Source organism: Dermochelys coriacea, chromosome 20 (assembly GCF_009764565.3).
Source record: "Dermochelys coriacea isolate rDerCor1 chromosome 20, rDerCor1.pri.v4, whole genome shotgun sequence".
Lineage (NCBI taxonomy): Eukaryota > Metazoa > Chordata > Testudines > Dermochelyidae > Dermochelys > Dermochelys coriacea.
Genome location: NC_050087.2, coordinates 6599337 through 6626847, shown reverse-complemented (window position 1 = coordinate 6626847; position 27511 = coordinate 6599337). Strand labels below are relative to the sequence as shown.

Below are 27511 nucleotides of genomic sequence, written 5' to 3'. Positions count from 1 at the left end.
GCAGGACCCAGTGACCCCCCCCCGGCCGAACCGGGCCAGGACCCGGTGACCCTCCCCCCGGCCGAACCGGGCCAGGACCCCGTGACCATCCCCCCGCCCCCCGGCCGAACCGGGCCAGGACCCGGTGACCATCCCCCCCCCACGGCCGAAACCGGGCCAGGACCCGGTGACCATCCCCCCGCCCCCGGCCGAACCGGGCCAGGACCCCGTGACCCGCCCCCCCCGGCCCGAACCGGTCCAGGACCCGTGACCTTCCCCTGCCCCCCGGCCGAAGCGCTATAGGACCGCGTGACCTCCCCCCCCCACCGGGACGAACCGGTCCAGGACCCCGTGACCTCCCTCCGCCCCCAGCCGAACGGTCCGCGACCCCGTGACCCTCCCCCCCCCCAGGCCGAACCGGGCAGGACCGTGACCGCCCCCCCGGCGAACGGGCCAGGACCCCGTGACCTCCCCCATCCCGAACCGGGCCAGGAACCCGGTGACCTCCCCCAGCCCCCCCCGGCCGAACCGGGCCAGGTCCCCGTAACCTTCCCCCCCCCCCGGCCAAACAGGGCCAGGACCCCGTGACCCTCCCCCGCCCGAACGGGCCAGGACCCCGGACCCCACCCCGCCCGAACCGGGCCAGGACCCGGTGACCGCCCCACGGCCGAAAGGGCCAGGTCCCGTGACCCTCCCCAGGGCCGAACCGGGCCAGGTCCCCGTGACCCTCCCCCGGGCCGAATCGGGCCAGTCACCCGTGACCCTCCCCCGGCCGAAAAGGGCCAGGTCCCACGTGACCCTCCCCGCCCCCGGACCGAACCAGAGACCAGGACCCAGTGACCCCCCCCGGCCGAAGGGGCCAGGAACCCGTGACCCGACCCCCCGGCCGAATCGGGCCAGATCCCCGTGACCGCCCCCGGCCGAACGGGCCAGGTCCCCGTGACCTCCCCCGCCCCCCGGCCGAACGAGCCAGGACCAGTGACCTCCCCCCGGCCGACCGGGCCAGGAACCGCGACCTCCCCGTCACCGGCCGAAACCGGGCCAGGACCCGGTGACCATCCCCCGCCCCACGGCCGAAACCGGCCAGGACCCGGTGACCATCCCCGCCCCCGGCCGAACCGGGCCAGGACCCCTGACCCGCACCCCCGGCCGAAACCGGTCCAGGACCCGTTGACCCTTCCCCTGCCCCCGGCCGAACCGCTCTAGGACCCCGTGACCCTCCCCCCGCCCCCCGGCCGAACCGGTCCAGGACCCCGTGACCCTCCCTCCGCCCCCCAGCCGAACCGGTCCAGGACCCCGTGACCCTCCCCCCGCCCCCCGGCCGAACCGGGCCAGGACCCCGTGACCCTCCCCCCGCCCCCCGGCCGAACCGGGCCAGGACCCCGTGACCCTCCCCCGTCCGAACCGGGCCAGGACCCGGTGACCCTCCCCCCCGCCCCCCGGCCGAACCGGGCCAGGTCCCCGTGACCTTCCCCCCGCCCCCCGGCCAAACCGGGCCAGGACCCCGTGACCCTCCCCCCGCCCGAACCGGGCCAGGACCCCGTGACCCTCCCCCCGCCCGAACCGGGCCAGGACCCGGTAACCCGCCCCCCGGCCGAACCGGGCTAGGTCCCCGTGGACCCTCCCCCGGGCCCGAACCGGGCCAGGTCCCCGTGACCCTCCCCGGGCCGAATCGGGCCAGGTCCCGTGACCCTCCCGCCCCCGGCCGAACCGAGCCAGGACCCAGTGACCCTACCCCGGCCGAACCGGGCCGAAACCCGTGACCCTCCCCCCGGCCGAAATCGGGCCAGGTCCCCGGACCCGCCCCCCGGCCGAAAACCGGCCCGGTCCCCGTGACCCTCCCCCCGCCCCGGCCGAACCGAGCCAGGACCCAGTGACCCTCCCCCGGCCGAACCGGGCCAGGAAACCCGTGACCCTCCCCCCGCTCACGGCCGACCGGGCCAGGTCCCGTGACCCTCCCCCGCCGAACGGGCGGACCCCGTGACCCTCCCCCGGCCCCCCGGCCGAACGGGCCAGGACCCGGACCCGCCCCCGGCCGAACCGGGGCCAGGACCCGGTGACCGCCCCCCGGTCCGAACCGGGCCAGGGACCCGGGGACCGCCCCCCGGCCGAACCGGGCCAGGACCCCGTGACCCGCCCCCCAGCAGAAAACCGGGCCAGGACCCGTGACCCGCCCCCCGGCCGAACGGGCCAGGTCCCCGTGACCCTCCCCCGGCCCCGAACCGGGAAGGACCCCGTGACCTCCCCCCGCCCGAACGAGCCAGGACCAGGTGCCCGCCCCGGCCGAACCGGGCCAGTACCCCGTGACCCGCCCCGGCCAGAACCGTCCAGGACCCGTGACCCGCCCCCAGTCCGAATGGTCCAGGACCCTGTGCACGCCCCAGGCCGAAACCGGTCCAGGACCCGGGACCCGCCCCCGGCCGAACCGGGCCAGGACCCCTGACCCTCCCCCGCCCCCCGCCGAACCGGGCCAGGACCCCTGACCTTCCCCGCCGTCCCCTGCCGAACCGGGCCAGGACCCCGTCACCCTCCCCCCTCCCCCCGGCCGAACCGGGCCAGGACCCCGTAACCCTCCCCCCGGCCGAACCGGGCGAGGACCCCGTGACCCTCCCCCGGCCCCCCGCTCGAACCGGGCCAGAACAGGACCCCCTGTCCCTCCCCCCGGCCGAACCGGGCCAGGACCCCCTGTCCCTCCCCCCGGCCGAACCGGGCCAGGACCCCGTAACCCTCCCCCCGGCCGGACCGGGCCCAACCCCGTGACCTTCCCCCCCCCCCCCCGCCAAACCGGCCAGGACCCGGTGACCCGCCCCCCGCCCGAACCGGGCCAGGACCCCGTGACCCTCCCCCCGCCCCCCGCCCGAACCGGGCCAGGATCCCGTGACCCTCCCCCCGCCCCCCGGCCGAACCGGGCCAGGTCCCCGTGACCCTCCCCCGGCCGAACCGGGCCAGGACCCCGTGACCCTCCCCCCGGCCGAACCGGGCCAGGACCCCGTGACCCGCCCCCCCGGCCGAACCGGGCCAGGACCCGTGACCTCCCCCGCCCCCCGGCCGAACCGAGTCAGGACCCAGGTGAACCCTCCCCCCGGCCGAACCGGGCCAGAAACCCAGTGACCCTCCCCCGCCCCCGGCCGAACCGGGCCAGGTCCCCGTGGCCCTCCCCCCGGCCGAACCGGGCCAGCCCGTGACCCTCACCCCCAGCCCCCGGCCGAACGGGCCAGGACCCGGTGACCCGCCCCCCGGCCGAACCGGGCCAGGACCCCGTGACCCGCCCCCCGGCCGCACGGGCCAGGACCCCGGGACCCGCCCCCCGGCCGAACCGGGCCAGGTCCCCGTGACCCGCCCCCCCCCGAACCGGCCAGGGCCTGGACCGCCCCGACCGCCCCCGCCCGAACCGCCAGACCCCGTGACCCCCCCCGCCCCCGGCCGACCCGGCAGGACCCGTGACCTCCCTCCACCCCCCGGCCGAAACCGGGCCAGGTCCCCGTAACCTTCCCCCGCCCCCCGGCCACACCGGGCCAGGACCCGGTGACCCGCCCCCCGGCCGAACCGGGCCAGGACCCGGTGACCCGCCCCCCGGCCGAACCGGGCCAGGACCCCGTGACCCTCCCCCGGCCGAACCGGGCCAGACCCCTGACCCTCCCCCCGGCCGAACCGGGCCAGGACCCCGTGACCGCCCCCCGGCCGAACCGGGCCAGGTCCCCGTGACCCTCCCCCGCCCCCCGCCGAACCGAGTCAGGACCCAGTGACCTCCCCCGGCCGAAAGGTCAAGGAACCCGTGACCCTCCCCGCCCCCCGGCCGAACCGGCCAGGTCCCCGTGACCCTCCCCGGCCGAACCGGGCCAGGACCCCGTGACCTCCCCCCAGCCCCCTGCCGACCGGGCCAGGACCCTGACCCGCCCCCGGCCGAACCGGGCCAGGACCCCGTGACCCGCCCCCGCGGCCGAACCGGGCCAGGACCCGTGACACCCGCCCCCGGCCGAACCGGGCCAGGTTCCCCGTGACCCTTCCCCCGCCCGAACGGGCCAGGACCCGGTGACCCGCCCCCCGGCCCCCCCCGAACCGGGCCGGACCCGGTGACCCTCCCCCCTCCCCTGCCCGAACCGGACCAGAACAGGACCCCCTGACTCTCCCTCCGCCGAACCGGGCCAGGACCCCCTGTCCCTCCCCCGACCGAACCGGGCCAGGACACCCGTAACCCTCACCCGGCCGAACCGGGCCAGGACCCCGTGACCTTACCCCGCCCCCGGCCAAACCGGGCAGGACCAGTGACCCCCCCCGCCGAACCCGCCAGGACCCGTGACCCTCCCCCGCCCCTGGCCGAACGGGCCAGGACCACGTGACCCTCCCCCCCACCCCGGCCGAACCGGGCCAGGTCCCGTGACCTTCCCCCGCCCCACCCCGGCCAAACCTGCAGGACCCAGTGACCCGCCCCCGGCCGAACCGGGGGCCCGACCCGTGACCCTCCCCCGCCCCCCGGCCGAACCGGGCCAGGACCCGGTGACCCTCCCCCCGCCCCCCGCCCGAACCGGGCCAGGACCCCGTGACCCTCCCCCCGCCCCCCGCCCGAACCGGGCCAGGACCCGGTGACCCTCCCCCCGCCCCCCGCCCGAACCGGGCCAGGACCCGGTGACCCGCCCACCCGGCCGAACTGGGCCAGACCCGTGACCCCCCCCCCGGCCGAACCGGGCCAGGACCCCGTGACCGCCCCCGGCCGAACCGGGCCAGGACCTCGTGACCCGCCCCCCCGCCGAACCGGGCCAGGACCCGGTGACCCGCCCCCCGGCCCCCGCCCGAACCGGGCCAGGACCCCGGTGACCCCCCCCCGGCCCCCGCCCGAACCGGGCCAGGACCCGGTGACCCGCCCCCTCCCCCCGCCGAACCGGGCCAGAACAGGACCCCGTGACCCCTCCCTACCCGGCCGAACCGGGCCAGGACCCCCTGTCCCTCCCCCCGACCGAACCGGCCAGGACCCCGTAACCCTCCCCCGCCGAACCGGGCCAGGACCCCGTGACCCTTCCCCCCCCAACCGGGCCAGGACCAGTGACCCGCCCCCCGCCGAACCGGGCCAGGACCCCGTGACCCTCCCCCCGCCCCCCGGCCGAACCGGGCCAGGCCCCGTGACCCTCCCCCCACCCCCCGGCCGAACCGGGCCAGGACCCCGTGACCTTCCCCCCGCCCCCCGGCCAAACCGGGCCAGGACCCAGTGAACCTCCCCCCGGCCGAACCGGGCCAGGACCCCGTGACCTCCCCCCGCCCCCCCCGAACCGGGCCAGGACCCCGTGACCCTCCCCCCGGCCGAACCGGGCCAGTCCCGTGACCCTCCCCCCGGCCGAACCGGGCCAGACCCCGTGACCTCCCCCCGGCCGAACCGGGCCAGGACCCCGTGACCCTCCCCCGCCGAACCGGGCCAGGCCCCGTGACCCCCCCCGCCGAACCGGGCCAGGACCCCGTTACCGCCCCCCGCCGAACCGGCCAGGTCCCGTGACCCTCCCCCCGGCCGAACCGGCCAGGAACCCGTGGAACAAGCAGGGAGAACTGGAGGTCCTGGTGATGTCAAGGAATTATGACGTGATTGGAATAACAGAGACTTGGTGGGATAACTCACATGACTGGAGTACAGTCATGGATGGTTATAAACTGTTCAGGAAGGACAGGCAGGGCAGAAAAGGTGGGGGAGTAGCACTGTATGTAAGGGAGCAGTATGACTGCTCAGAGCTCCGGTACGAAACTGTGGAAAAACCTGAGTGTCTCTGGATTAAGTTTAGATTGTGTGCAACAAGAGTGATGTCATGGTGGGAGTCTGCTATAGACCACCGGACCAGGGGGATGAGGTGGATGAGGCTTTCTTCCGGCAACTCACGGAAGCTACTAGATCGCATGCCCTGATTCTCATGGGTGACTTTAATTTTCCTGATATCTGCTGGGAGAGCAATACAGCGGTGCATAGACAATCCAGGAAGTTTTTGGAAAGCGTAGGGGACAATTTCCTGGTGCAAGTGCTAGGGGAGCCAACTAGGGGGAGCGCTTTTCTTGACCTGCTGCTCACAAACCGGGTAGAATTAGTGGGGGAAGCAAAAGTGGATGGGAATCTGGGAGGCAGTGACCATGAGTTGGTTGAGTTCAGGATCCTGACGCAGGGAAGAAAGGTAAGCAGCAGGATACGGACCCTGGACTTCAGGAAAGCAGACTTTGACTCCCTCAGGGAACAGATGGCCAGGATCCCCTGGGGGACTAACATGAAAGGGAAGGGAGTCCAGGAGAGCTGGCTGTATTTCAAGGAATCCCTGTTGAGGTTACAGGGACAAACCATCCCGATGAGTCGAAAGAATAGTAAATATGGCAGGCGACCAGCTTGGCTTAATGGTGAAATCCTAGCGGATCTTAAACATAAAAAAGAAGCTTACAAGAAGTGGAAGGTTGGACATATGACCAGGGAAGAGTATAAAAATATTGCTCGGGCATGTAGGAAAGATATCAGGAGGGCCAAATCGCACCTGGAGCTGCAGCTAGCAAGAGATGTCAAGAGTAACAAGAAGGGTTTCTTCAGGTATGTTGGCAACAAGAAGAAAGCCAAGGAAAGTGTGGGCCCCTTACTGAATGAGGGAGGCAAGCTAGTGACAGAGGATGTGGAAAAAGCTAATGTACTCAATGCTTTTTTTGCCTCTGTTTTCACTAACAAGGTCAGCTCCCAGACTGCTGTGCTGGGCATCACAAAATGGGGAAGAGATGGCCAGCCCTCTGTAGAGATAGAGGTGGTTAGGGACTATTTAGAAAAGCTGGACGTGCACAAGTCCATGGGGCCGGACGAATTGCATCCGAGAGTGCTGAAGGAATTGGCGGCTGTGATTGCAGAGCCCTTGGCCATTATCTTTGAAAACTCGTGGCGAACGGGGGAAGTCCCGGATGACTGGAAAAAGGCTAATGTAGTGCCCATCTTTAAAAAAGGGAAGAAGGAGGTCCTGGGAACTACAGGCCGGTCAGCCTCACCTCAGTCCCTGGAAAAATCATGGAGCAGGTCCTCAAAGAATCAATCCTGAAGCACTTAGAGGAGAGGAAAGTGATCAGGAACAGTCAGCATGGATTCACCAAGGGAAGGTCATGCCTGACTAATCTAATCGCCTTTTATGATGAGATTACTGGTTCTGTGGATGAAGGGAAAGCAGTGGATGTATTGTTTCTTGACTTTAGCAAAGCTTTTGACACGGTCTCCCACAGCATTCTTGTCAGCAAGTTAAGGAAGTATGGGCTGGATGAATGCACTATAAGGTGGGTAGAAAGCTGGCTAGATTGTCGGGCTCAACGGGTAGTGATCAATGGCTCCATGTCTAGTTGGCAGCCGGTGTCAAGTGGAGTGCCCCAGGGGTCGGTCCTGGGGCCCGTTTTGTTCAATATCTTCATAAATGATCTGGAGGATGGTGTGGATTGCACTCTCAGCAAATTTGCGGATGATACTAAACTGGGAGGAGTGGTAGATACGCTGGAGGGGAGGGATAGGATACAGAAGGACCTAGACAAATTGGAGGATTGGGCCAAAAGAAATCTAATGAGGTTCAATAAGGATAAGTGCAGGGTCCTGCACTTAGGATGGAAGAATCCAATGCACCGCTACAGACTAGGGACCGAATGGCTCGGCAGCAGTTCTGCGGAAAAGGACCTAGGGGTGACAGTGGACGAGAAGCTGGATATGAGTCAGCAGTGTGCCCTTGTTGCCAAGAAGGCCAATGGCATTTTGGGATGTATAAGTAGGGGCATAGCGAGCAGATCGAGGGACGTGATCGTTCCCCTCTATTCGACACTGGTGAGGCCTCATCTGGAGTACTGTGTCCAGTTTTGGGCCCCACACTACAGGAAGGATGTGGATAAATTGGAAAGAGTACAGCGAAGGGCAACAAAAATGATTAGGGGTCTAGAGCACATGACTTATGAGGAGAGGCTGAGGGAGCTGGGATTGTTTAGTCTGCAGAAGAGAAGAATGAGGGGGGATTTGATAGCTGCTTTCAACTACCTGAAAGGGGGTTTCAAAGAGGATGGCTCTAGACTGTTCTCAATGGTAGCAGATGACAGAACGAGGAGTAATGGTCTCAAGTTGCAATGGGGGAGGTTTAGATTGGATATTAGGAAAAACTTTTTCACTAAGAGGGTGGTGAAACACTGGAATGCGTTACCTAGGGAGGTGGTAGAATCTCCTTCCTTAGAGGTTTTTAAGGTCAGGCTTGACAAAGCCCTGGCTGGGATGATTTAACTGGGACTTGGTCCTGCTTTGAGCAGGGGGTTGGACTAGATGACCTTCTGGGGTCCCTTCCAACCCTGATATTCTATGATTCTATGATTCTATGACCCTCCCTCCGCCCCCCGGCCGAACCGGGCCAGGACCCCGTGACCCGCCCCCCGGCCGAACCTGGCCAGGACCCCGTGACCCGCCCCCCGGCCGAACCGGGCCAGGTCCCCGTGACCCTCCCCCGGCCGAACCGGGACAGGACCCCGTGACCCTCCCCCCGCCCGAACCGGGCCAGTACCCGGTGACCCGCCCCCCGGCCGAACCGGGCCAGGACCCCGTGACCCGCCCCCCGGCCGAACCGGTCCAGGACCCGGTGACCCGCCCCCCAGCCGAACCGGTCCAGGACCCGGTGACCCGCCGCCCGGCCGAACCGGTCCAGGACCCCGTGACCCGCCCCCCGGCCGAACCGGGCCAGGTCCCCGTGACCCTCCCCCGGCCGAACCGGGACAGGACTCCGTGACCCTCCCCCCGCCCGAACCGGGCCAGTACCCGGTGACCCGCCCCCCGGCCGAACCGGGCCAGGTCCCCGTGACCCTCCCCCGGGCCGAACCGGGCCAGGTCCCCGTGACCCTCCCCCCGGCCGAACCGGGCCAGGTCCCCGTGTCCCGCCCCCCGGCCGAACCGGGCCAGGTCCCCGTGACCCTCCCCCCGCCCCCCGGCCGAACCGGGCCAGGACCCCGTGACCGTCCCCCTCGCCCCCCGGCCAAACCGGGCCAGGACCCGGTGACCCGCCCCCCGGCCGAACCGGGCCAGGACCCGGTGACCCACCCCCCGGCCGAACCGGGCCAGGACCCGGTGACCCTCCCCCCGCCCCCCGGCCGAACCGGGCCAGGACCGGGTGACCCCCTGACCCGCCCCCCGGCCGAACCGGGCCAGGACCCCCTGACCCGCCCCCCGGCCGAACCGGGCCAGGTCCCCGTGACCCGCCCCCGGCCGAACCGGGCCAGGTCCCCGTGACCCGCCCCCCGGCCGAACCGGGCCAGGTCCCCGTGTCCCGCCCCCCGGCCGACCCGGGCCAGGACCCCGTGACCCTCCCCCCGGTCGAACCGGGCCAGGACCCCGTGACCCTCCCCCGGCCGAACCGGGCCAGGACCCCGTGACCCTCCCGCGGCCGAACCGGGTCAGGACCCCGTGACCCGCCCCCCGCCCCCCGGCCGAACCGGGCCAGGTCTCTGTGACCCCCCCTTGAACCAGGCCAGGTCTGTGTGACCCTCCCCTCTGCCCCCCGAACTGGGCCAGGTCCATGAGACCCCCCACCCTTCCCCAAACCGGGCCAGGTCCATGGGACTCTCCCCTACCACCCCGAACGGGCCAGGTCCCTGTGACCTCCACCCTGAACTGGGCCAGGTGTGTGACCCTCCCCCTGCTGGCTGCTCTGGGCCAGGTCTGTGTGCCCCCCCCACCTCCCAGCTCAACCGGGCCAGGTCTGTGACACCCGCCCCCCCCCGCTGAACTGAACCAGGTCTGTATGACACCCCCGCCCCCGCTGAATCGGGCAGGTCTTGTGTGACCCTCCCCCCACCGCCCCGAACTGGGCTAGGTCTGTGTGACCCTCCCCTAACCGGTCTGGGTGTCTGTGCCCTCCTCCCCCCCACAGACCAGGCTGGGTCTCTGTAAAACAACACCCCCTCGGAACTGGGCCAACTCTTTGTAATCCTTCCACCCTCCACTCCCAAACTGGGCCGGGTCTCCTTGCCCTCCTCCCCTGACCTGGGCCTGCTCCCCCCGAATAGGGCAGGTCCATGATCCTTCTCCCCCAGACCAGGATAGGTCTGTGACCCCTCCATCCCTGAAGTGGGTTCACTGCCCCTGACCCACGTTCACAGGACTGTGACCTGGACCCACCCCCCACAAGCCAGGCTTATGACTCTTCCTTCAAAGTGGGGTGGGCTGCCTCCCTCCCTTTGAAGGGGCCAGGTCTTTGCCCCCCTCCGCGTGTTTCCAGATGGGATGGGAGGACCCTACCATCCTTTCCCCCAGCAGGCTCCACGGCGGCACCGGCCTCCCCCAGCCCCAAGCTCTAACTTGGCACAAAGGCCGGCTGGCCCATGGGCGGCTCCCTGTTCAGGTTCCGAGAGCCAGGTGCCAAGTGGGGGCAGGGGCCACCCTTTGCCGGGGGGGTCGTGAGGACGCAGAGTTTGTAATTCTCTTATAGGATAAGTGACACAGGCGGACCCCAAAGGGGGAGGGGTAGCAAATAACCTGCTGGCCCAGTTGGCTTTTAGCTCATGCAGTAGGGGCTCGTGCACTAAGCTTCAGAGGTCCCAGGTTCGATCCTGCCCCCTGACAACCGGGGTCTGTCGCCGTTACATTTGCACATCTCTGGCCCCATTCACTGGAGCATGTCACCCCCATAATACCACATACAGACACTGATGGGGCAGTGACGTGTCGGGGGCACAGGCAGGGATGGGACCCAGGAGTCGTGACTCTGAACCTTCTCCTCTCCCACAGCTAGGAAGAGAATCCAGGCGTCCTGCGTTCCAGCCCGTTGCTCGAAGCACTAGACCCCACACCCTCCCAGGGCTGGAAATAGAACCCAGGAGTCCTGGCTCCGTGCTGACCCTCGCGTGAGCAGGGCTGCTGTGTACCAGGCGGCAGCCATGGGAGCCAGGCTCCCTGGAGGAGAGAAGCGCCCTGGCAGGCGTTAGGTGGGTGACTGGCCTGGCCTTTCCTTCCCCTCTAGGCTGGCAGCCACGGGTACTTGTCCTGGACAGTGGCATCCTGTCCTACTATGATCTCAGGATGACGTGGGCAAAGGCAGCAAGGGCAGCATCAAGATGGCCGTCTGTGAGATCAAAGGTCGGTGCCCTGCACTCCCCAGCTGGGTGAGAGGCTCGTGCGGGTAGGGGGCGGCAATTGGACCAGGAGGGGGCTGGCTCACTGTGCTGCTGACCTGGGATCCTGGCAGGGCAACGGTCCAGAGTTTAACAAACACTGGGGGGGGGCCAGATTCTCCAATGGGCCCTTCCCACCCCTTGCCGCTCTCACCTGCCCCTCTTCCCCCACCCCCGGCAGGAGACCACACACGTCTATGTGGGCTATTTCTGTCCTCCCCAGTCGCTGCCCTTAGGATTTGCACGTCACTTCTACCTTTGAGCACAGTTGTGGTGCCACTGAAGATGCACCTCGCACCAAGGGAGCCGATCAGTCGTGTGGGAGGTTTCCCTTGGATTCAGTGGGCCCTGAAACCCCTCAGAGCCCAGCTTGAGCTGCAGCCAGCTGAGGGTTTTACTGGGGGTTGGGGTGGAGACAGGGCAGCTCCCCAGTTTGAGAATCACCACCCTGGAGACTATTCCAGGGCTTTGTTCAATCTAGTACTGAGATTCCACAAAGAGTGTGTGGCTGTTGGAATCAGGCATAGAACCCAGGTGTCCTGGCACTCAGTCCCCTGCTCTAACCACTAGACCTCACTCTCCTCCCAGAGCTGGGCATAGAACCTAGGAGTCTTGGCTCCCAGTCCCTTGCTCTAACCACCGGACCCCACTCCCACTCTCCTCCTGAAGAAGCCCTGGGTTCCTAGACTCTGCCTGCAGAGCTGGATTGTGTCATGCAAGGTGAGAACAGACTCTGCTACCCAAGCACTGGGCTCTCGCTCAGGACTGTCTTGTCCCTGCAGTGCACCCCACCGATGCCACGCGCATGGAACTGATGATTCCGGGGGAGCAGTATTTCTACCTGAAGGCAGGGGGTGCTGCGGAGAGGCAGAAGTGGCTGGTGGCCCTGGGCAGCTCGAAAGCCTGTTTGGGCGACAGCAGGAGCCAGAAGGACAAAGGTGGGTCCTTCCTGAGGGGAGGGGGTGGGCACTGTGCCAGAGAAATGGTGTTCTCTGTTGCGGGGTGGCAGATCTGGGCCTGGAATACCGGGCAGGGGGCAGTGTGTATGTCAGGAGTCAGGGACAGATCGGGGGGTTGGGGGGAACCCAGGGCTGGGGTAGCAGGAGGCAGCGGGTTGGGACTGAGGGACATCAGCGAGGCTGTGGGTCAGGATTGAGGGGCACCGGCAGACCTGATGGTGGGGAGCCTGGCGCTGGGAAAGCAAGGGGCTTTCGGTTGGGATAGCGGGGCTGGGGTTGGGGGCAGGCTGGAATAGCATGGGGGGCTGCGGGTTAGGATTGAGGGGCACCGGCAGAGCTGAGGGTGGGGAGCCTGGCGCTGGGAAAGCAAGGGGCTGTCGGTTGGGATAGCGGGGCTGGGGTTGGGGGGCAGGCTGGAATAGCATGGGGGGCTGCGGGTCAGGATTGAGGGGCACCGGCAGAGCTGAGGGTGGGGAGCCTGGTGCTGGGAAAGCAAGGGGCTGTCTGTTGGGATAGCGGGGCTGGGGCTGGGGCTGGGGGGCAGGCTGGAATAGCAGGGTCAGGATTGAGGGGCACCGGGCAGAGCTATGCATGCGGGCCCAAGACTGCGGCAGTAGAGGGGTGTGGAAGGGCTGGCTGCTCCGGGAAGCAGAAAAGGGCTCCGGTGCCAGCGTTCCCTCCTCCTTGGTAAACAGTCACTCAGCGGCGACTGCAGAGAACCGGAATTTCATCCTTCCAGCCAATCCCAGCTGGCCTCTGACCTGCTGGTTATGTGGTGGGGGGGCCCAGTAGTGGATGGCCTGACTCCAAAGCCCCAGCCCACGAGAGGGTGCCAGGCTGCAGGGAGTGCCGTGGGGGGGCTCAGTGAGGGGGCGCCCTCTCCCCTTGCAATGAGCACAGACCCCAGAGCACAGTGCTAAGAGGCACTATGTTGCAGAGAACGAGGCTCGGGAGGAGACGCTCTTCCCCTTCCAGTCAATGCTGAGCTCGGTGCTGCGCTCAGTGGTGGAGAAAACAGGGGGAGCGGAGATAAAAAAAAAAAAAAATTAAAAAGGCACCACTTCTGCTCGATGGGAGAGCGGCCGCTGCCCCGCTCCCCTCCCAGCTACGTTACTGGCTGTGCTGGAGGGTGAGTGACTCCAGTAGGGGGCGCTTTCTCCTCTCTGGGTCAGTGCTGAGCCCGATGGCCCCCGCCCACAAGACAGGTCCGCTTATTAACAAGCCCAATGCCCGCTGTAAGAACTGGGGCATCAACCCCTGTGTCCTGGCTAAATTCCAAAGTGGGTCATTCCATTCTGGCTCCCCTGATAGTTTCTGCTGGATCCTCTGTTTTTCTTCACTTCCTGTCTTAGACTGGTGCTGTGTTATTGCAGGTTGTTAAGCAGATGCTACGTTCCACCCCAGAGGTGGCTGCACTTCAGTGGCAGGGGCGAAACAGTCCCTGCATATAACATACAGGGCCTGGGGCTTCCAGGGGAGCAGGATAGGAACGAGGCAATGCTGATCTTCCCATCTCCCTCCAGACATGCACCTGAGCAGCGAGTCCCTGGGCCGGAAGCTGTCGGAGCTACGGCTGTACTGCGATGTGCTGACTCAGCAGGTCTTGGACGTCCAGGAGTCCACGCGGCCCCAGGACAACGGCTCCCCGCTCGATATTGAGGTTCAAAGGGAGCAGGGGGGGTTAAGGGGGAGCTGTTGGGTTTTAGGAGGATCTGGAGGACACAGGTCCTGGTACCCACTCCCTCCTGCTGAGGCACAAAGGCCGCCTGATTCCAACAGCTCAGAGAGGGCTGCGGCATGCAGAGTCAACCAGCGGAACTCCCCGCTGCAGGGCTGTGCTGCTATACCACCAGCTCAAGCGGCTGGGATCCTCATGGGGTTTGAGGCTTCATGGCATAAACAGATGGGGCGGGGCCCAGGAGTGAAGGTATACATGGATGTGGGCCCCCTGATCTAACCACTTGACCCCACTCTGCGCCCAGAGGCAGGGATAGAACCCAAGAGTCCTGATTCCCACTCCCCGGCTCTATCCACTAGGCATGACTCTCTTCCCCAAAGCTGCTTCTCTTCTGAGCAATGTCTTGGCCTGTGCATCTGCAATGCCACGGAGCTAGCTAACAAAGGGGCGGGGAGGCCACTGACTCCCTGGGTGGCCAGGGCAAGTCACTGCCCCTCTCTTTGCCTCCGTTTCCCCACCTGTATAGCAGGCTTGGAGAGGCTGGTGCTACAGGAGCTCAAAGGATTGTGGGTATCTGTTCCTCTCGGTAACCCTCTGTCCTCCCCATCCCCAGAAGATGAACGAAGCCTCCTCCCTGCTCAGAGCCACCTGCAGCCAGTTCATCTCCACGCTGGAGGAGTGCATGAAATTCGCCAATGCCCGCCTGGCACCTGAGCTCTACCAGCCCTCACCGGCCCCCCTGCCCCAGGACTTCGTGGGCACCAAACTCCCGCATTTCCATAGAGTAAGAGCCTCCCTGGGGCAGGGGGGCCAGCATTTGGACTAGCAGTGGCATCTGCCTAGGATAGATCGGAAACCCAGCATGCTTCGCTTCTTTGCCAGCCCCAAGTGCTGGGGCAGGGCTGTGTGGGTCGGCTGGGAGCTAGCCGGGCTCTGGTCACGGCCCCAGAGAGGGCAGAGCCCGGGCAGCGCCAGGGCAAGCTTCTGAGCCGGGTGTCTGGGGTCAGTTTGTCCTTGGCCCTCTTTGCGAAGGACATTGCTATGATCCAGCGTGGCCCCCCAGCTGTCATCAGATGTGTGCCCACGCTGCCAGTCTGAGCTGGATCTGAACCAGCTTCAGAACTGCCCGGTGCCCCCAGATCATTCAGTTCCATCTGACCCTCTCCCGCTTTCTGGCCTCGCAGGTGAGACGCTTCCCTCAGCCACACAGGCGTTGTGTCCCCCGACAGGTGAGCAGGCTGGCTGTGGGGGAAGGGAGGAGGGGGCTCCTGGCTGGCGCAGAGGGGCTGGGTGAGGATCCTGCCGTCCCTGTGCTCAGCTGGGGGCTGAGACCAGAGTGGGATGTGGGTGCAGGCAGGCAGCTGGCTCTGGGTGCCCACGACATGGGTCCTGGCTCCCTCCAACCAGGCCCTCGCCCTGCGTGGTGCCGCCCCGGCTCCTCTAGCTGGAGGTGGGGAAGGTCCTGGAACTCAATCCCCAGCCCCCTGGGCCGGTTGAGGCCGCCCTGCAGGGCACGCTGGAACCCTCCGTGGGTGGGTAGCCTGGATGGGAGGGGGGAGCGATCAGCCGGACTCTCCCTGGGTGCCACCCTAGGTGCCCATCCCCAAGCCAAAGCTCTCACCCATCCCTCTTACAGAGGGGCGGAGCCGCCCCGGCCCCCGGTGCCACCGCAAAAGGGCGCCGTGACGGTGGTGCGCAACCTGGAGGAGATGGTGATGTTCCGCTCGCAGCATTGGAGCCAGCAGGGCCCTGCACCTGACAGCCCTGTCAGCACCATCGTGGAGGAGGGAAGGTAGGAGCCGTGGGGCAGCCTCCCATCACCAGAGGGAGCTGGCACAGTGCAGCGTGGTCCCATTGCAGATGATTACAGAGATTGAAGGACAGTATCAGCCCTCCTCCCCCGCGCCCCCCAGCTTGCCCCGGCTGGCTCTGCCTTTCCTGCTGGCCCCGCCCCCCACTAGCATGCCCCAATGGGCTCTTTGGGGCTGAGGTTCATGGCTTCCATGTGTCACGCTCCCAAGCTGTGTCTCCTGCGGGCAGGGGGGCTGCATTGGTGAGAGGGGAGCAGGGGAAACAGGTTCTCTAATGGACCGAGCACAGGGCTCTGAGCCAGGACTCCTGGGTTCCATTCCCAGCTCTGCAAAACAAGGGGCGAGTCCCTCCCTATGCCTCCGTTTCCCCCAGGATGGCAAGGCTGGTAGAGCCTCTGGAGGTGGCAGTGGTTGGTTAGGTGAGACTTCCTGCACAGGACAGCAACAGGAGCTGAGTGACTCTCTCTGTCTGAGGGGTATCTTGCCCATGCCCCCTGTCTGATCCAGTCTGGGGACTGGAGCCCTGGGCTCCCTCTTCCAGTGCTAGAGCCCCCCAGAGGCCAGAAGCTGCTGGTCTCCCTAATTCCTCCTCCCTTCCCTCGCCAGAGGCCCCGCTGCTCACGCAAGAGTCCCCGGCGGAATCGGCTGGCGGTGACAAGCGGAAGTGAGCGGCACCAGGATCCAGGTGCTGCCTCCACCTCACATTGGGGGCTTTAGAACATCTCCGACCCAGCCCCTTGGGAGCACAGCCCTTCCCTGTGCTTGGGAGCTGCCAGGGACCAGCAGAGAACAACGGGGCTGTGTTCTCCCCTCCAACTCCTCAGGCTGGCCCCCAACTGCTTCCCCCCTCGCCCAGCGCTGTCCCAGCTCCGGAGGGGCGGAGCAGTGCCTTTCTGGGAAGGGAGTAGTGTCTAGCAGGTAGAGCCTGGGACTGGGCATTGGGATGCTTGAGTCCTGTGAGCCGGGGTAGGTCACCTCCACTCTCTGCGGCCATTTCCCCGTCTGCACGGAGGAGGGTCTGGAAGTGGCTTGGCTGTGCAGGCGGAAGAGGCCAGAGGGGCACTGCAGGGTGGTATTGCTCAGCTGGTGCCAGGGGTGGTGAGAACGTAGGCTCTCTGGGATGAGGGGACCGAGCCCCCAGCCTGGGGTGGGGCAGAGGGGGCCTTGTCCCGGGAGCAGAAGAGCAACATTCTCCTTGGTGCTGATCTCCCCTGGGTTTGGCGCCCTGGCGCCTGTGTTGGCCTTACGCCCTGTCCCTGGGTCGGTGGGGGGCGGGGGGAAATCTGCTGAGCATGGAACCAGAAAACTGCCCCCTCTCTGCTCCCCAGCCCAAGGAGCCCAAACACTGGCTGCCCCGGCCTCTTGTCCCCTCCCCCTTGCTGTGATGCTGGGCGTGATGCCATCAGCGCAGGAGTGGAGGGGACCTGGGGTGTCTGCGATCACCAGCCAACACAGTATTAGAGCCCCAGAGAGCCAGCCAGTGTGCTGGGGCTAATGGCCAAATGTGATCCAGCGGGATCCCCTGTAATCCATGGGTGCACAGCCGGTGTCCCCGCTGTGTGGTGTGTCGGGGGAGAGCTCTCCCTGCCCTGGGAATAGTACCGCCCCCCCCAGAAATGGGGCTAAGAGGGGATCTTGCTCTTCTACCCCTCGTCCCATCCAGTTGATGCCCAGTTTGGTGCCATGGTGCATCAAAGCACCTCTTACAGCCAGGTTTCACCCATCAGGGGACGCTCTCTTCACTTTCTCGCCACAGCCTCTGGATCCAGCAGGTGGGTGAGAAGAGGCTGGTTCCTACGATCTGGCAGAGTGCCTCCCTCTGGCCAGTTCCCGTCCGTGCCCCGCTGACGGTTCAAGCCGAGGCCAGAAGTGAGAGCCCAGCTGGCTCTCCTGCCGCAGGGGCTGCTGGAAGTAAAGCCTACCTCTCACCTCAGGGAAAATAGATGCAGAGATGAGGAGAAAGATGGTGCCAGGGGAGGGTTGGCTCCTCCCGCCCGGACTTCACCTGAGTCAGGTGACTACACCCAATGCTAACTTCTTTGAACACTACAGCAAGGACCTGGCCGATTCTAATGGAGGTGCAGGACTGTCCCTGCTCTCGTCCTCTGGCTCTCTGTCCTTTGACACAGGATTTTGTACAGACGCATCGCCAGGTTGGGGCTGGTTTTTTTTGCTGAGGGAAGCAGCCGTTTCTACGGAGAGCTCTGCCAAAGATCAGGCCTTGCAATAAAGACTCTAATTTTGAAACAAGCGGCTCGTCTCCATGTGTCTCTTTCCCCCGTGGGGGCTTTTCCCCAGGGCTGGTGGAAGGAGCAGCTGCACAGTGTGGGAAGGCGGCTCCGGAGGCGCTACGGCCTGAAATTGCTGCAGAACGAAACTGCTTCATCGGAATCGGCAAGCGAAAGGAAGTGCCTGAATCTTCGGGGCTCTGACCCAAACTGCTGGGTCGCTCCTGGTGGCTACCGTTTGTTCTTCTCATCTGGATCCAGGCATCGTTCCGAGCTCTCCCAGACTCTGGGAGTGTCAGGAACAAGGTTCCTGCAGCTCCCCAGGTGTTTAAGCAAAATACAGAACTTGCCTCAAAGCAGTTGTGAAATTCTCCTGCTGCAGCTCGGCTCTTGGTGTCTTGATCCGACATGGCCTACTTCTCGTTCTGTAGCTCCCGAGTGATCTTGTTTTTGCGGAGAGGGTATTTTAAAGAGAGAGCACAGTGAGTTTGCTGAGTATTTTACCCAAATGCACAGAAAGGGTTTATTCCCTTATGATTTAGAGAGAGACCAGGCCAGAGTAGTAAAGCCATCCCCACTATTCATAACACAGCAGAAAAAAATCAAGAGCCGTTTGCGACTGAAGTTCTTTCCATCAAATGATCAGGCCTGACGCCCTTAGACCAGTGAATTTCTTGCATATTATTGGTAACAGACACTAGCTTCTTGCTGATGCTAATGCCTGCTTTGCACTGGCGGGCCGGTGCCGAGGGGTTGTTCCCCTGTCGGGAGCAGTGCTGCCTTTTGGCCTTGCATGGCAGATTCTCAGTGGGAGGAGAAATTGGGGGAAGGGGATGTGTCCACCTGGCCTGGAGCAGAGGCTGGGCACTTTGCTGGTACCTGTGTACTATAGTTTGTCATGTCGAGCTGACCAAAGAGAGCGCCTGCAATCCCCTGGTGGAAATCTCAGCCCAAACCCAAGGTCCTGGCTCTGGGGATCAGCTGGGCCCCAGTTAGAGGGATTCAGGCTGAGATTGATCTCTCCTGCTCCTTGCACCAGCAAGGCATGACCTCACGCAAGGAATGACAATGCAGCATTGCTTCCAAGGCTGTACGCCGCCCACATGCTCAGGAAAAGTCCTCACGTGGCCATGCAGCGGCACTGCCGCCTGTCAGAATGGGCCGCGCGGTGGTGTCAGGTATGGTGGCATGCAGGGCTGTGGGTGCAAAGCAGAATCGGGCCCAACTTGGTTTCCTTCTGTTCCCAAAAGCACCTCCTTTGCTAACTGTCAAGTTTCCTTCCCCACTCTGAACTCCAGGGTACAGATGTGGGGACCTGTACGAAAGACCCCCTAAGCTTATTCTTACCAGCTTAGGTTAAAAACTTCCTTAAGATACAAACTTTGTCCTGTCCTTGAACCCTATGCTGCCACCACCAAGCGTGTTAAACAAAGAACAGGGAAAGAGCCCACTTGGAGACGTCTTTCCCCCAAAATATCCCCTCAAGCCCTACACCCCCTTTCCTGGGGAAGGCTTGATAAAAATCCTCACCAATTTGCATAGGTGAACACAGACCCAAACCCTTGGATCTTAAGAACAATGAAAAAGCAATCAGGTTCTTAAAAGAAGAATTTTAATTAAAGAAAAGGTAAAAGAATCACCTCTGTAAAATCAGGATGGTAAATACCTTACAGGGTAATCAGATTCAAAACATAGAGACTCCCTCTAGGCAAAACCTTAAGTTACAAAAAGACACAAAACCAGGAATATACATTCCCTCCAGCACAGCTTATTTTACCAGCCATTAAACAAAAGAAAATCTAATGCATTTTCTAGCTAGATTACTTACTAACTTAACAGGAGTAGTAAGGCTTGCATTTCTGATCTGTTCCCAGCAAAAGCATCACATGGACAGACAGACCCTTTGTTCCCCCCAATATGAAAGTATCTTGTCCCCTCCTTGGTCATTTTGGGTCAGGTGCCAGTGAGGTTACCTTAGCTTCTTAAGTCTTTACAGGTGAAAGGGTTTTGCCTCTGGCCAGGAGGGATCTTATAGCACTGTATACAGAAAGGTGGTTACCCTTCCCTTTCTATTTATGACACTAACGAAAATCACTGGTTAAAATTTCATTTGAATTCTTACCGGCAATGGGAGGAAACTGTCCTGTTTTTCCTCCCAAAACCAACATAGAATATCAGGGTTGGAAGGGACCTCAAGAGGTCATCTAGTCCAACCCACTGCTCAAAGCAGGACCAGTCCCCAATTTTTGCCCTAGATCCCTACATGGCCCCCTCAAGGACTGAACTCACAACCTTGAGTTTAGAAGGTCAATGCTCAAACCACTGAGCTCAGTGTTTGCCCTTGGAAAGCCTCATTCAGTTGCTCCAAATCTGGTCTTCCCTGCTCCTTATCTAATCAGGCGATTCATAGCTCCTAAGGTCAGGAGGGGCTACTGTGGGCATCTTTCTAACACAGGCCCTAGGACTTGCCTGGGTTACTTCCTGTTTTCACTGGAGCAGATTTTTTTAGAAAAACATCCACTCTTGATTGAAAAATCTCCATTGATGGAGAACGCCTGCAAGCCCTTGGTATATTGTCCCAGTGGTTAATTCCTCACGGCGGTAAAAATTCGTATCTCTTTTCCAGCCTGAATTTGAGATTTGCTCTTTGTTAAAAATTCCAGGGTGTCTGTTGATGTCCAGAAACAAAGTTCTCTTACTCAGCACTTTCGTAAACATTTCATTTTCACAACACCCAGCCTGTGACTGACGGGTATCTCCTCCACAGTAACCAGTCGGGGTCTGTTCTGGTGCCGTTTTCATGGCTCAAAGGTTGGAGGAGTTCCTGTGATGATAGACTGCACAGCTGAGATGGGAAGGCAGATTGAGGATGCAGGGGACGCTTCCCCCCCCCCGCCACCGTGATACTTCAGGACAGGGGGGAAGAAGGTAAATTCTGAGAGCCCTGTTGCTGAGTCAGAGGTGGCTACAGCCCCCAGACGCCTCCTCAAAGGCCCAGTCCCCTTTCACTTCAGGACTAGTCTGACCGCAGGCCCTCCCAAGGGCACCTGACTGCATAGAGGGCCTCATGCCAGCCCCTCTAGCCCCCTTCAATATCAAGCCTGCGCTCCTCTAGCCACAGCGGTCTAGGGTGTTAATTGCCAATGGGCACATTTCTTCTCCAGGCAGAGTTGTAATCTGGGGACCAGCTCTCTGCGATGGCCTTAACAATCTACCCATTTCCTTGGTGTACAGCGGGAGAGGGGGTGTTTGATACTCCCAGAGCAAGGAAAGATGTATTACTTGTATTGTGGCAGCACTTGGGAGCCCCAGCTGTGACGGGGCCTCAGGGTGCTGGGCCCTGCATGTCCGCATTCACTCGTGAAGGACAGGCCGCATTGCGGTTAGTTTTGTGATGCAGTTTTTTTGGCAGAGGAGCTGGTGCAGGCAAGAGGAGTGTTTGTTCCCTGCCTCGCGCTCTCTAACCAGAGTCAGTTCTTCGGGAAGGAGAACTGGGCCTTGGTGGTTGGGCTGCGGTTCCTGAAAGGGGATTGGCTGCCTGTGGTTTGTGACCACCTCTGTTCCAGGACAGGTGTGTATAGTGTGACCAAATGAACTATGTGCTGGGTTCTGTGTCACTGATTTCTCCTTCTGGGCAGGGAAACCGACCCAGAAGGCCCTGATGTCTGCTACCACTTGGCAGAAAAGTAAGAGTAATTGGCCAAGTGAGGCATTACCTACACCTCAGGGGCATGTCTCCCTCTGGCTGTCTCTGGAATGTGATAACCTTTGAATGCCACTGTCAGTCGGTTCCAAACTTTCAGGGCGTGTTCCAGGCAGCAGTGGGCAGAACGCTGGAGATTATGGTGAAAAACCAAAAGGGGAAAATAGGGGCCACATGGAGACTCAGGCATCTGGTTAACAGAGCTAAGGGCTCCACCCACCTTTGTCATTGTGTAGAGAAGGGGTTCCCAAAGGTGGGCCATGACACAGTCACTCGTGGGCCGCCATCATGGGCAAAGTTTTGGGGTGGGGAGTGGTGATGCCAGGTGCTCTGTGCGTCCAGGTCAGTTTTGATATGTAGGCTGGGTAATGGCTGGCCCACTCTCCAGGCTCAGGTAGGTGTAGTTCTTGGTGCCCACGAACCACTGGGTGCTGGTGACCATGGTTTCCATGTAGGTCAGCATGTCCCAGCCTGGCCTGGCATGCGCAAGGAGCGGAGCTGCCCACACTGCCAACTAGGGACTGGGCACGTGGCTGGGCCCTGCAGCATCAACCTGCCTCTGCCTGCACCTTGAGCTACCCCTGCCTGCACCCAGCCCCAAGCTCCCCCCTGCCTGCACCCTGAGCTCCCCCCTGCCTGCACCCAGCGCCTAGCTCCCCCCTGCTTGCACCCGGAGCTCCCCCCTGCCTGCACCCAGCCCCTAGCTCCCCCCTGCCTGCACTCTGAGCTCCCCCCTGCCTGCACTCTGAGCTCCCCCCTGCCTGCGCAGAACCCCTAGCTACCCCCTGCCTGCACCTGGAGCTGGCTGAAAGGCTGAAAATCGAAGATGAGATCAGATTGAGCCTCCCTAACATATGTTCCCAGCTGGAAAAGCTGTGCAAGGAGGATCAGGCACATCTGTCCCAGTAAGAAGACTCCTGGCTTGTAAGTCTTTTAATATTTTTATTTATAATATTTGATTCTGTTCTAATTAGTAGAAAATAGAGCTGGATCTTTGCTTACACAGCACAGACATTCAGACCCTTCCCCCCACCCCCAAAAATTGAACACACAATATAGTGTTCAAAGTTGAACAACGGTTTTGTTTTAAAATAAAATACCGGGGCACTTTTTAAACAATGTTGTTAACGTCGTTGTGTTGGTTCAGTTTTATTCACAGTTGTGTTTTCCCTGTTTGAATGCTGCATTTTGCTCTCACCGTGCCTATTGCAGCTGCACAGTTTGGCCTTGGGTTGGGAACCCCCTGGGTTAGAGCTCAAAGAACCGGCTGGTGGCAGCTGTTCACACCTTCCAGCCGAGCAATACCCCCATCTCAGCTCAGCCTGTTGGCCTCATGGAGTTTTAAAGTGCTGGCACCCTGAGTAACTACTCTCCCAGAAAGAAAAACAATAAGAGTGGGTTGGCGGGGGGAGGAGTCTCACAGTCCCTGTCATGGTGAGGAAGAGGGACATAGGGGGGACAGCCCCTGGCCTGTGGGGAATGGGGTGCAAACAGAGGCCCTGCCAGGTGAAGTGGCGAATAGGGAGTGCATGGAACCTTGGCAGTGAGGGGTATGTATATGCATTGAATCCCTGAAATAGGGGGGGTGGGAGGATGGCACACCAGCCCCAACCCGGGTCTTGTTAGGGCTCATTCATAGGCCTTTGAGATCCCAGGATGGGGAGAGCGACTAGAATGGCAATTTAGTGTCGGTACTTACTGATCCATCCAGTTCAGTGATGATTCTTCATACGGCACCCATCACCATAGCAGCATCCGATGAAGTGAGCTGTAGCTCACGAAAGCTTATGCTCTAATAAATTTGTTAGTCTCTAAGGTGTCACAAGTACTCCTTTTCTTTTTGCGAATACAGACTAACACGGCTGCTACTCTGAAACTCATAATCTTTTGTGTGTTTATCCTCGTACGCCCACTGAGAGGCAAGGTACCACTGTGATTCCCAGTGTGGAAAAGGGAAACTGAGGTACAGAGGTGTGGCTCCTCAAAGGATCGCACCTATGTGACTTGTCCAAGCTCCCTCCTGCGGCCCAGCAGGGAATTGAGGGCAGGTCTCTGGCATCCCAGGCTAGTGCACGAACCCCTGGGCCATCCTCCCCCTCGGTTGTTTGGTATTAAGCCCTCCTTGCCCTCTGCTGCCTCCAAAATTGGCAGGACCAGATTCCCAGTTCATGTAAACCAGTGTGACTCCAGTTTTGCACCAACTGAGGAACTGGCCTGCTAGTTAACTGCCGGTGCCTTACGGGGATTGGGGAGTGAAGCGGGGGGTGGAGGGGACAATGTACTCCGAGCCTTCCCCAACAATGTTATAGGGTGATAAGATTATCCTCCCCAATCCCTGCCATGCATCAGGCTCTTGGGCTGAGGATGGGGTAGGGAGAGAGGGAGGGTCCAAAGCTCAGACCAGAGGGAGGACTATCCCATGGGATTCCTAGGGGCCCTTCACAGGGAGCAAGGCATTGTTCCCCTGGAGGGGGAACGCAAAAAGCCCCACTGTTTGAGAGGCACGATGGCCTACTGGGTAGTAAGCAGGAGTCAGGAGACCTGGGTCTTATTCTCAGCTATGCCACTGACTGGCTGGCTGACCTTGGACAAGTCGCTTCCCCGCTCTGTGCCTGTTTCCGATCCAGCCATTTGTCAATTCAGGCTGTGAGCTTTTCAGGGCAGGGCCTGTTTCTGTGCAGTGCCCAGTATAATAATAATAATGTCTAGCTCTTTTCATCAGTAGATCTCAAAGTGCTTTATGAAGGAGGTCATTATCCCTATCCCTGGGGAAACTGAAGCACAGAGACAGGGAAATGACGTACCCACAGTCACCCAGCAGGCAGGGGCAGGAATAAACCCAGCACTCCTGAGTCCCAGTCCTGTGATCTATTCATTAGGCCCTACTGCAACCTGGGGGCCTGATCTCAGCTGGAGCCAGTAGGTGCCACCGTGATATACATATAGTATTTGTCAGTGATCACCAGGAGCCCCCTATTGACATGGGGGGACAGAAAACTGGCCCAGTGCAAGAGCCCCTTGGCCCTACCCAGCCATTGCATGAATACTGCGCCCACTCGAATTGCATCCCCAGATACAGAGTAGGTTTAAGCCCTGCAGGGTTGGCAGAATCTCTTATCTAGGTCTGTACAGCGCCAAGCATGATGAGGCCCTGATCCTGAGCGAGGGCTGGGCAGATTCATAGATTTTTAAGGCCAGAAGGGACCATTGTGCTGGAAAAATATAGGGCTTGTCAGACTTGATCATATCTGACGGCTGTTCAGGCCAGTGCCAAATGCTGCAGAGAAAAGTGTGGGACAATCAGCCCCCTGTGCCAGGTCTGATCCTGGTCTCTACTAGTTAAGAGATTGGTTTAAGCCCTGAATCAGGAGGTTTAATATCTCTGCCCACATCAGCATTCACTCGTCTAAGTCTGTCTGTTCCTGCTATCTATAAATCTATCCAGCCCCTTTGGGAAATGCATGAGTCTCTTGGCCTCAATGATTTCCAGTGGCAGGGAGTTGCACCAGCCAATTGCCTTTGACCTTGATCACCTAGGCTGAGCACTTGATCACTCTAGCCCATATCTGGTGGGTGAGCTCGAGTGCAATTTTTAGATAGAGCGGTCCAGTCGTGCTTTAAAGACTCCAAGTGATGGCGAATCACCATATCCCTGGGCAAGTTGGTCTACTGGTTAATTGCCCTCTCTGCGTGGTGGCGGGGTGTGTGTGTGTGTGTGTGTGTGTGTGCAAGGAAGGAGTTTACTATTACTATCAACAGATTAAATAGAAAACCATTGATTGCTCCTGTGCGTGGAGATGGACGGATGATAGATGTTGTGGGAATGGATGTGTATGGGGATGGATGGATGGATAGATAGATGTATATGGGGATGGATAACTAGCTAGCCATGTATACGGATGGCTAGCTGTGTCTGCAGATAGATGGAAGGATGGCTAGCCAGCTAGCTAGTATGGGAATGGCTAGCCGCTGATGGCTAGCACTGTTGATAAATGGAAAGTAATGCACCCTGGAAAACATCCTCCCAACTACACATTTCAATGATGGGGTTTAAAGTCGCTGTTTCCAGTCAAGAAAGAGATCTTGGAGTCATCATGGATCGTTCTCTGAAAACATCCGTTCAAGGTGCAGCAGCAGCCAAAAAAGCCAACAGAATGTACAGACCCAGTAGGAAAGGGATAGATAGAAAATATCATCATGCCTCTATTTAGCCCATCGTACGCCCACATCCTGAATACCGTGTGAAGTCCTGGTCACCCCACTGCACAAAATATACGTTAGAATTGGGAAATGTACCCAAAAGGGAAACCAACATGATTAGGGGTATGGAACAGCATCCATATGAGGCAGGATTGAAAAGACTGAAAATGCTCAGTTTAGAAAAGAGATGATGGGGGGGGCGGGATATGACGGAGGTCTATCAAATCATGACTGGTGTGGAAAAAGTGACAAAGGAAGGGTTATTTACCCCTTCAAGTGACACAAGAACCAGGGGTCACCCAGTTAAATGAATAGGCAGCAGGTTTCAAACAAACAAAAAGTACTACTTCACACAACACATAGCCTGTGGAACTCATTGCCAAGGGATGTCGTGAAGGCTAAAAGTATAACTGGGTTCAAAAGAATTAGATAAGTTGATGGAGGATAGGTTCAGCGATGGCTATTAGCCAAGATGGCCAGGGATGCAGCCCCATGCTCTGGGTGACCCTGAATCTCTGATGGCCAGAAGCAGGTGGTGGACAACAGGGGATGAATCATTTGATAATTGCCCTGTTCTGTTCACTCCCTCTGAAGCATCTGGCATCCGCCACTGTTGGAAGCCAGGATACTGGGCTAGATGGACCATTGGTTTGACCCAGTATGGCCGTTCTTATGTCTGGGAATGGATGGAAGGATGGATAAATGAATGCACATGGGGATGGCTAGCTAGCTAGCTCTGTTTGGGGATGGCTAACTGTACATGGAGATGGCTAGCTAGCTGTATACAGGGATGGATGAACAGATAGCTATCTGGCTGTGTATGGGGTTGGATGGAGAGACAGATGTACATGGGGATAGCTAGCTAGTTAACTTTGTATGGGGATGGCTAGCTGGCTGTGGGGATGGGGGACAGCTGGGGGACTAACATGAAAGGGAAGGGAGTCCAGGAGAGCTGGCTGTATTTCAAGGAATCCCTGTTGAGGTTACAGGGACAAACCATCCCGATGAGTCGAAAGAATAGTAAATATGCCAGGCGACCAGCTTGGCTTAATGGTGAAATCCTAGCGGATCTTAAACATAAAAAAGAAGCTTACAAGAAGTGGAAGGTTGGACATATGACCAGGGAAGAGTATAAAAATATTGCTCGGGCATGTAGGAAAGATATCAGGAGGGCCAAATCGCACCTGGAGCTGCAGCTAGCAAGAGATGTCAAGAGTAACAAGAAGGGTTTCTTCAGGTATGTTGACAACAAGAAGAAAGCCAAGGAAAGTGTGGGCCCCTTACTGAATGAGGGAGGCAAGCTAGTGACAGAGGATGTGGAAAAAGCTAATGTACTCAATGCTTTTTTTGCCTCTGTTTTCACTAACAAGGTCAGCTCCCAGACTGCTGTGCTGGGCATCACAAAATGGGGAAGAGATGGCCAGCCCTCTGTAGAGATAGAGGTGGTTAGGGACTATTTAGAAAAGCTGGACGTGCACAAGTCCATGGGGCCGGACGAATTGCATCCGAGAGTGCTGAAGGAATTGGCGGCTGTGATTGCAGAGCCCTTGGCCATTATCTTTGAAAACTCGTGGCGAACGGGGGAAGTCCCGGATGACTGGAAAAAGGCTAATGTAGTGCCCATCTTTAAAAAAGGGAAGAAGGAGGATCCTGGGAACTACAGGCCAGTCAGCCTCACCTCAGTCCCTGGAAAAATCATGGAGCAGGTCCTCAAAGAATCAATCCTGAAGCACTTAGAGGAGAGGAAAGTGATCAGGAACAGTCAGCATGGATTCACCAAGGGAAGGTCATGCCTGACTAATCTAATCGCCTTTTATGATGAGATTACTGGTTATGTG

At 60.7% G+C, this 27511-nt stretch overlaps 1 protein-coding gene and 1 long non-coding RNA gene across 2 annotated transcripts in view; both read left to right on the top strand.

Moving 5' to 3' along the window:
* Positions 1–17792, top strand: part of LOC119846050 (pleckstrin homology domain-containing family A member 3-like) — a 19011-nt gene extending 1219 nt beyond the window's left edge. The window contains 8 exon segments of the mRNA XM_043506391.1: positions 10944–10994; positions 10997–11059; positions 11877–12032; positions 13577–13713; positions 14345–14515; positions 14916–14960; positions 15368–15523; positions 16149–17792. Coding sequence (XP_043362326.1) covers positions 10944–10994; positions 10997–11059; positions 11877–12032; positions 13577–13713; positions 14345–14515; positions 14916–14960; positions 15368–15490 — 746 coding nt within the window. The 3' untranslated portion in view covers positions 15491–15523; positions 16149–17792.
* On the top strand, positions 9462–9687 carry LOC122458358. The gene is made up of 3 exons (XR_006278368.1): positions 9462–9534; positions 9573–9604; positions 9642–9687. It is a non-coding gene; the product is annotated as an uncharacterized LOC122458358 (long non-coding RNA).
* Positions 17793–27511: the final 9719 nt, after the last annotated feature.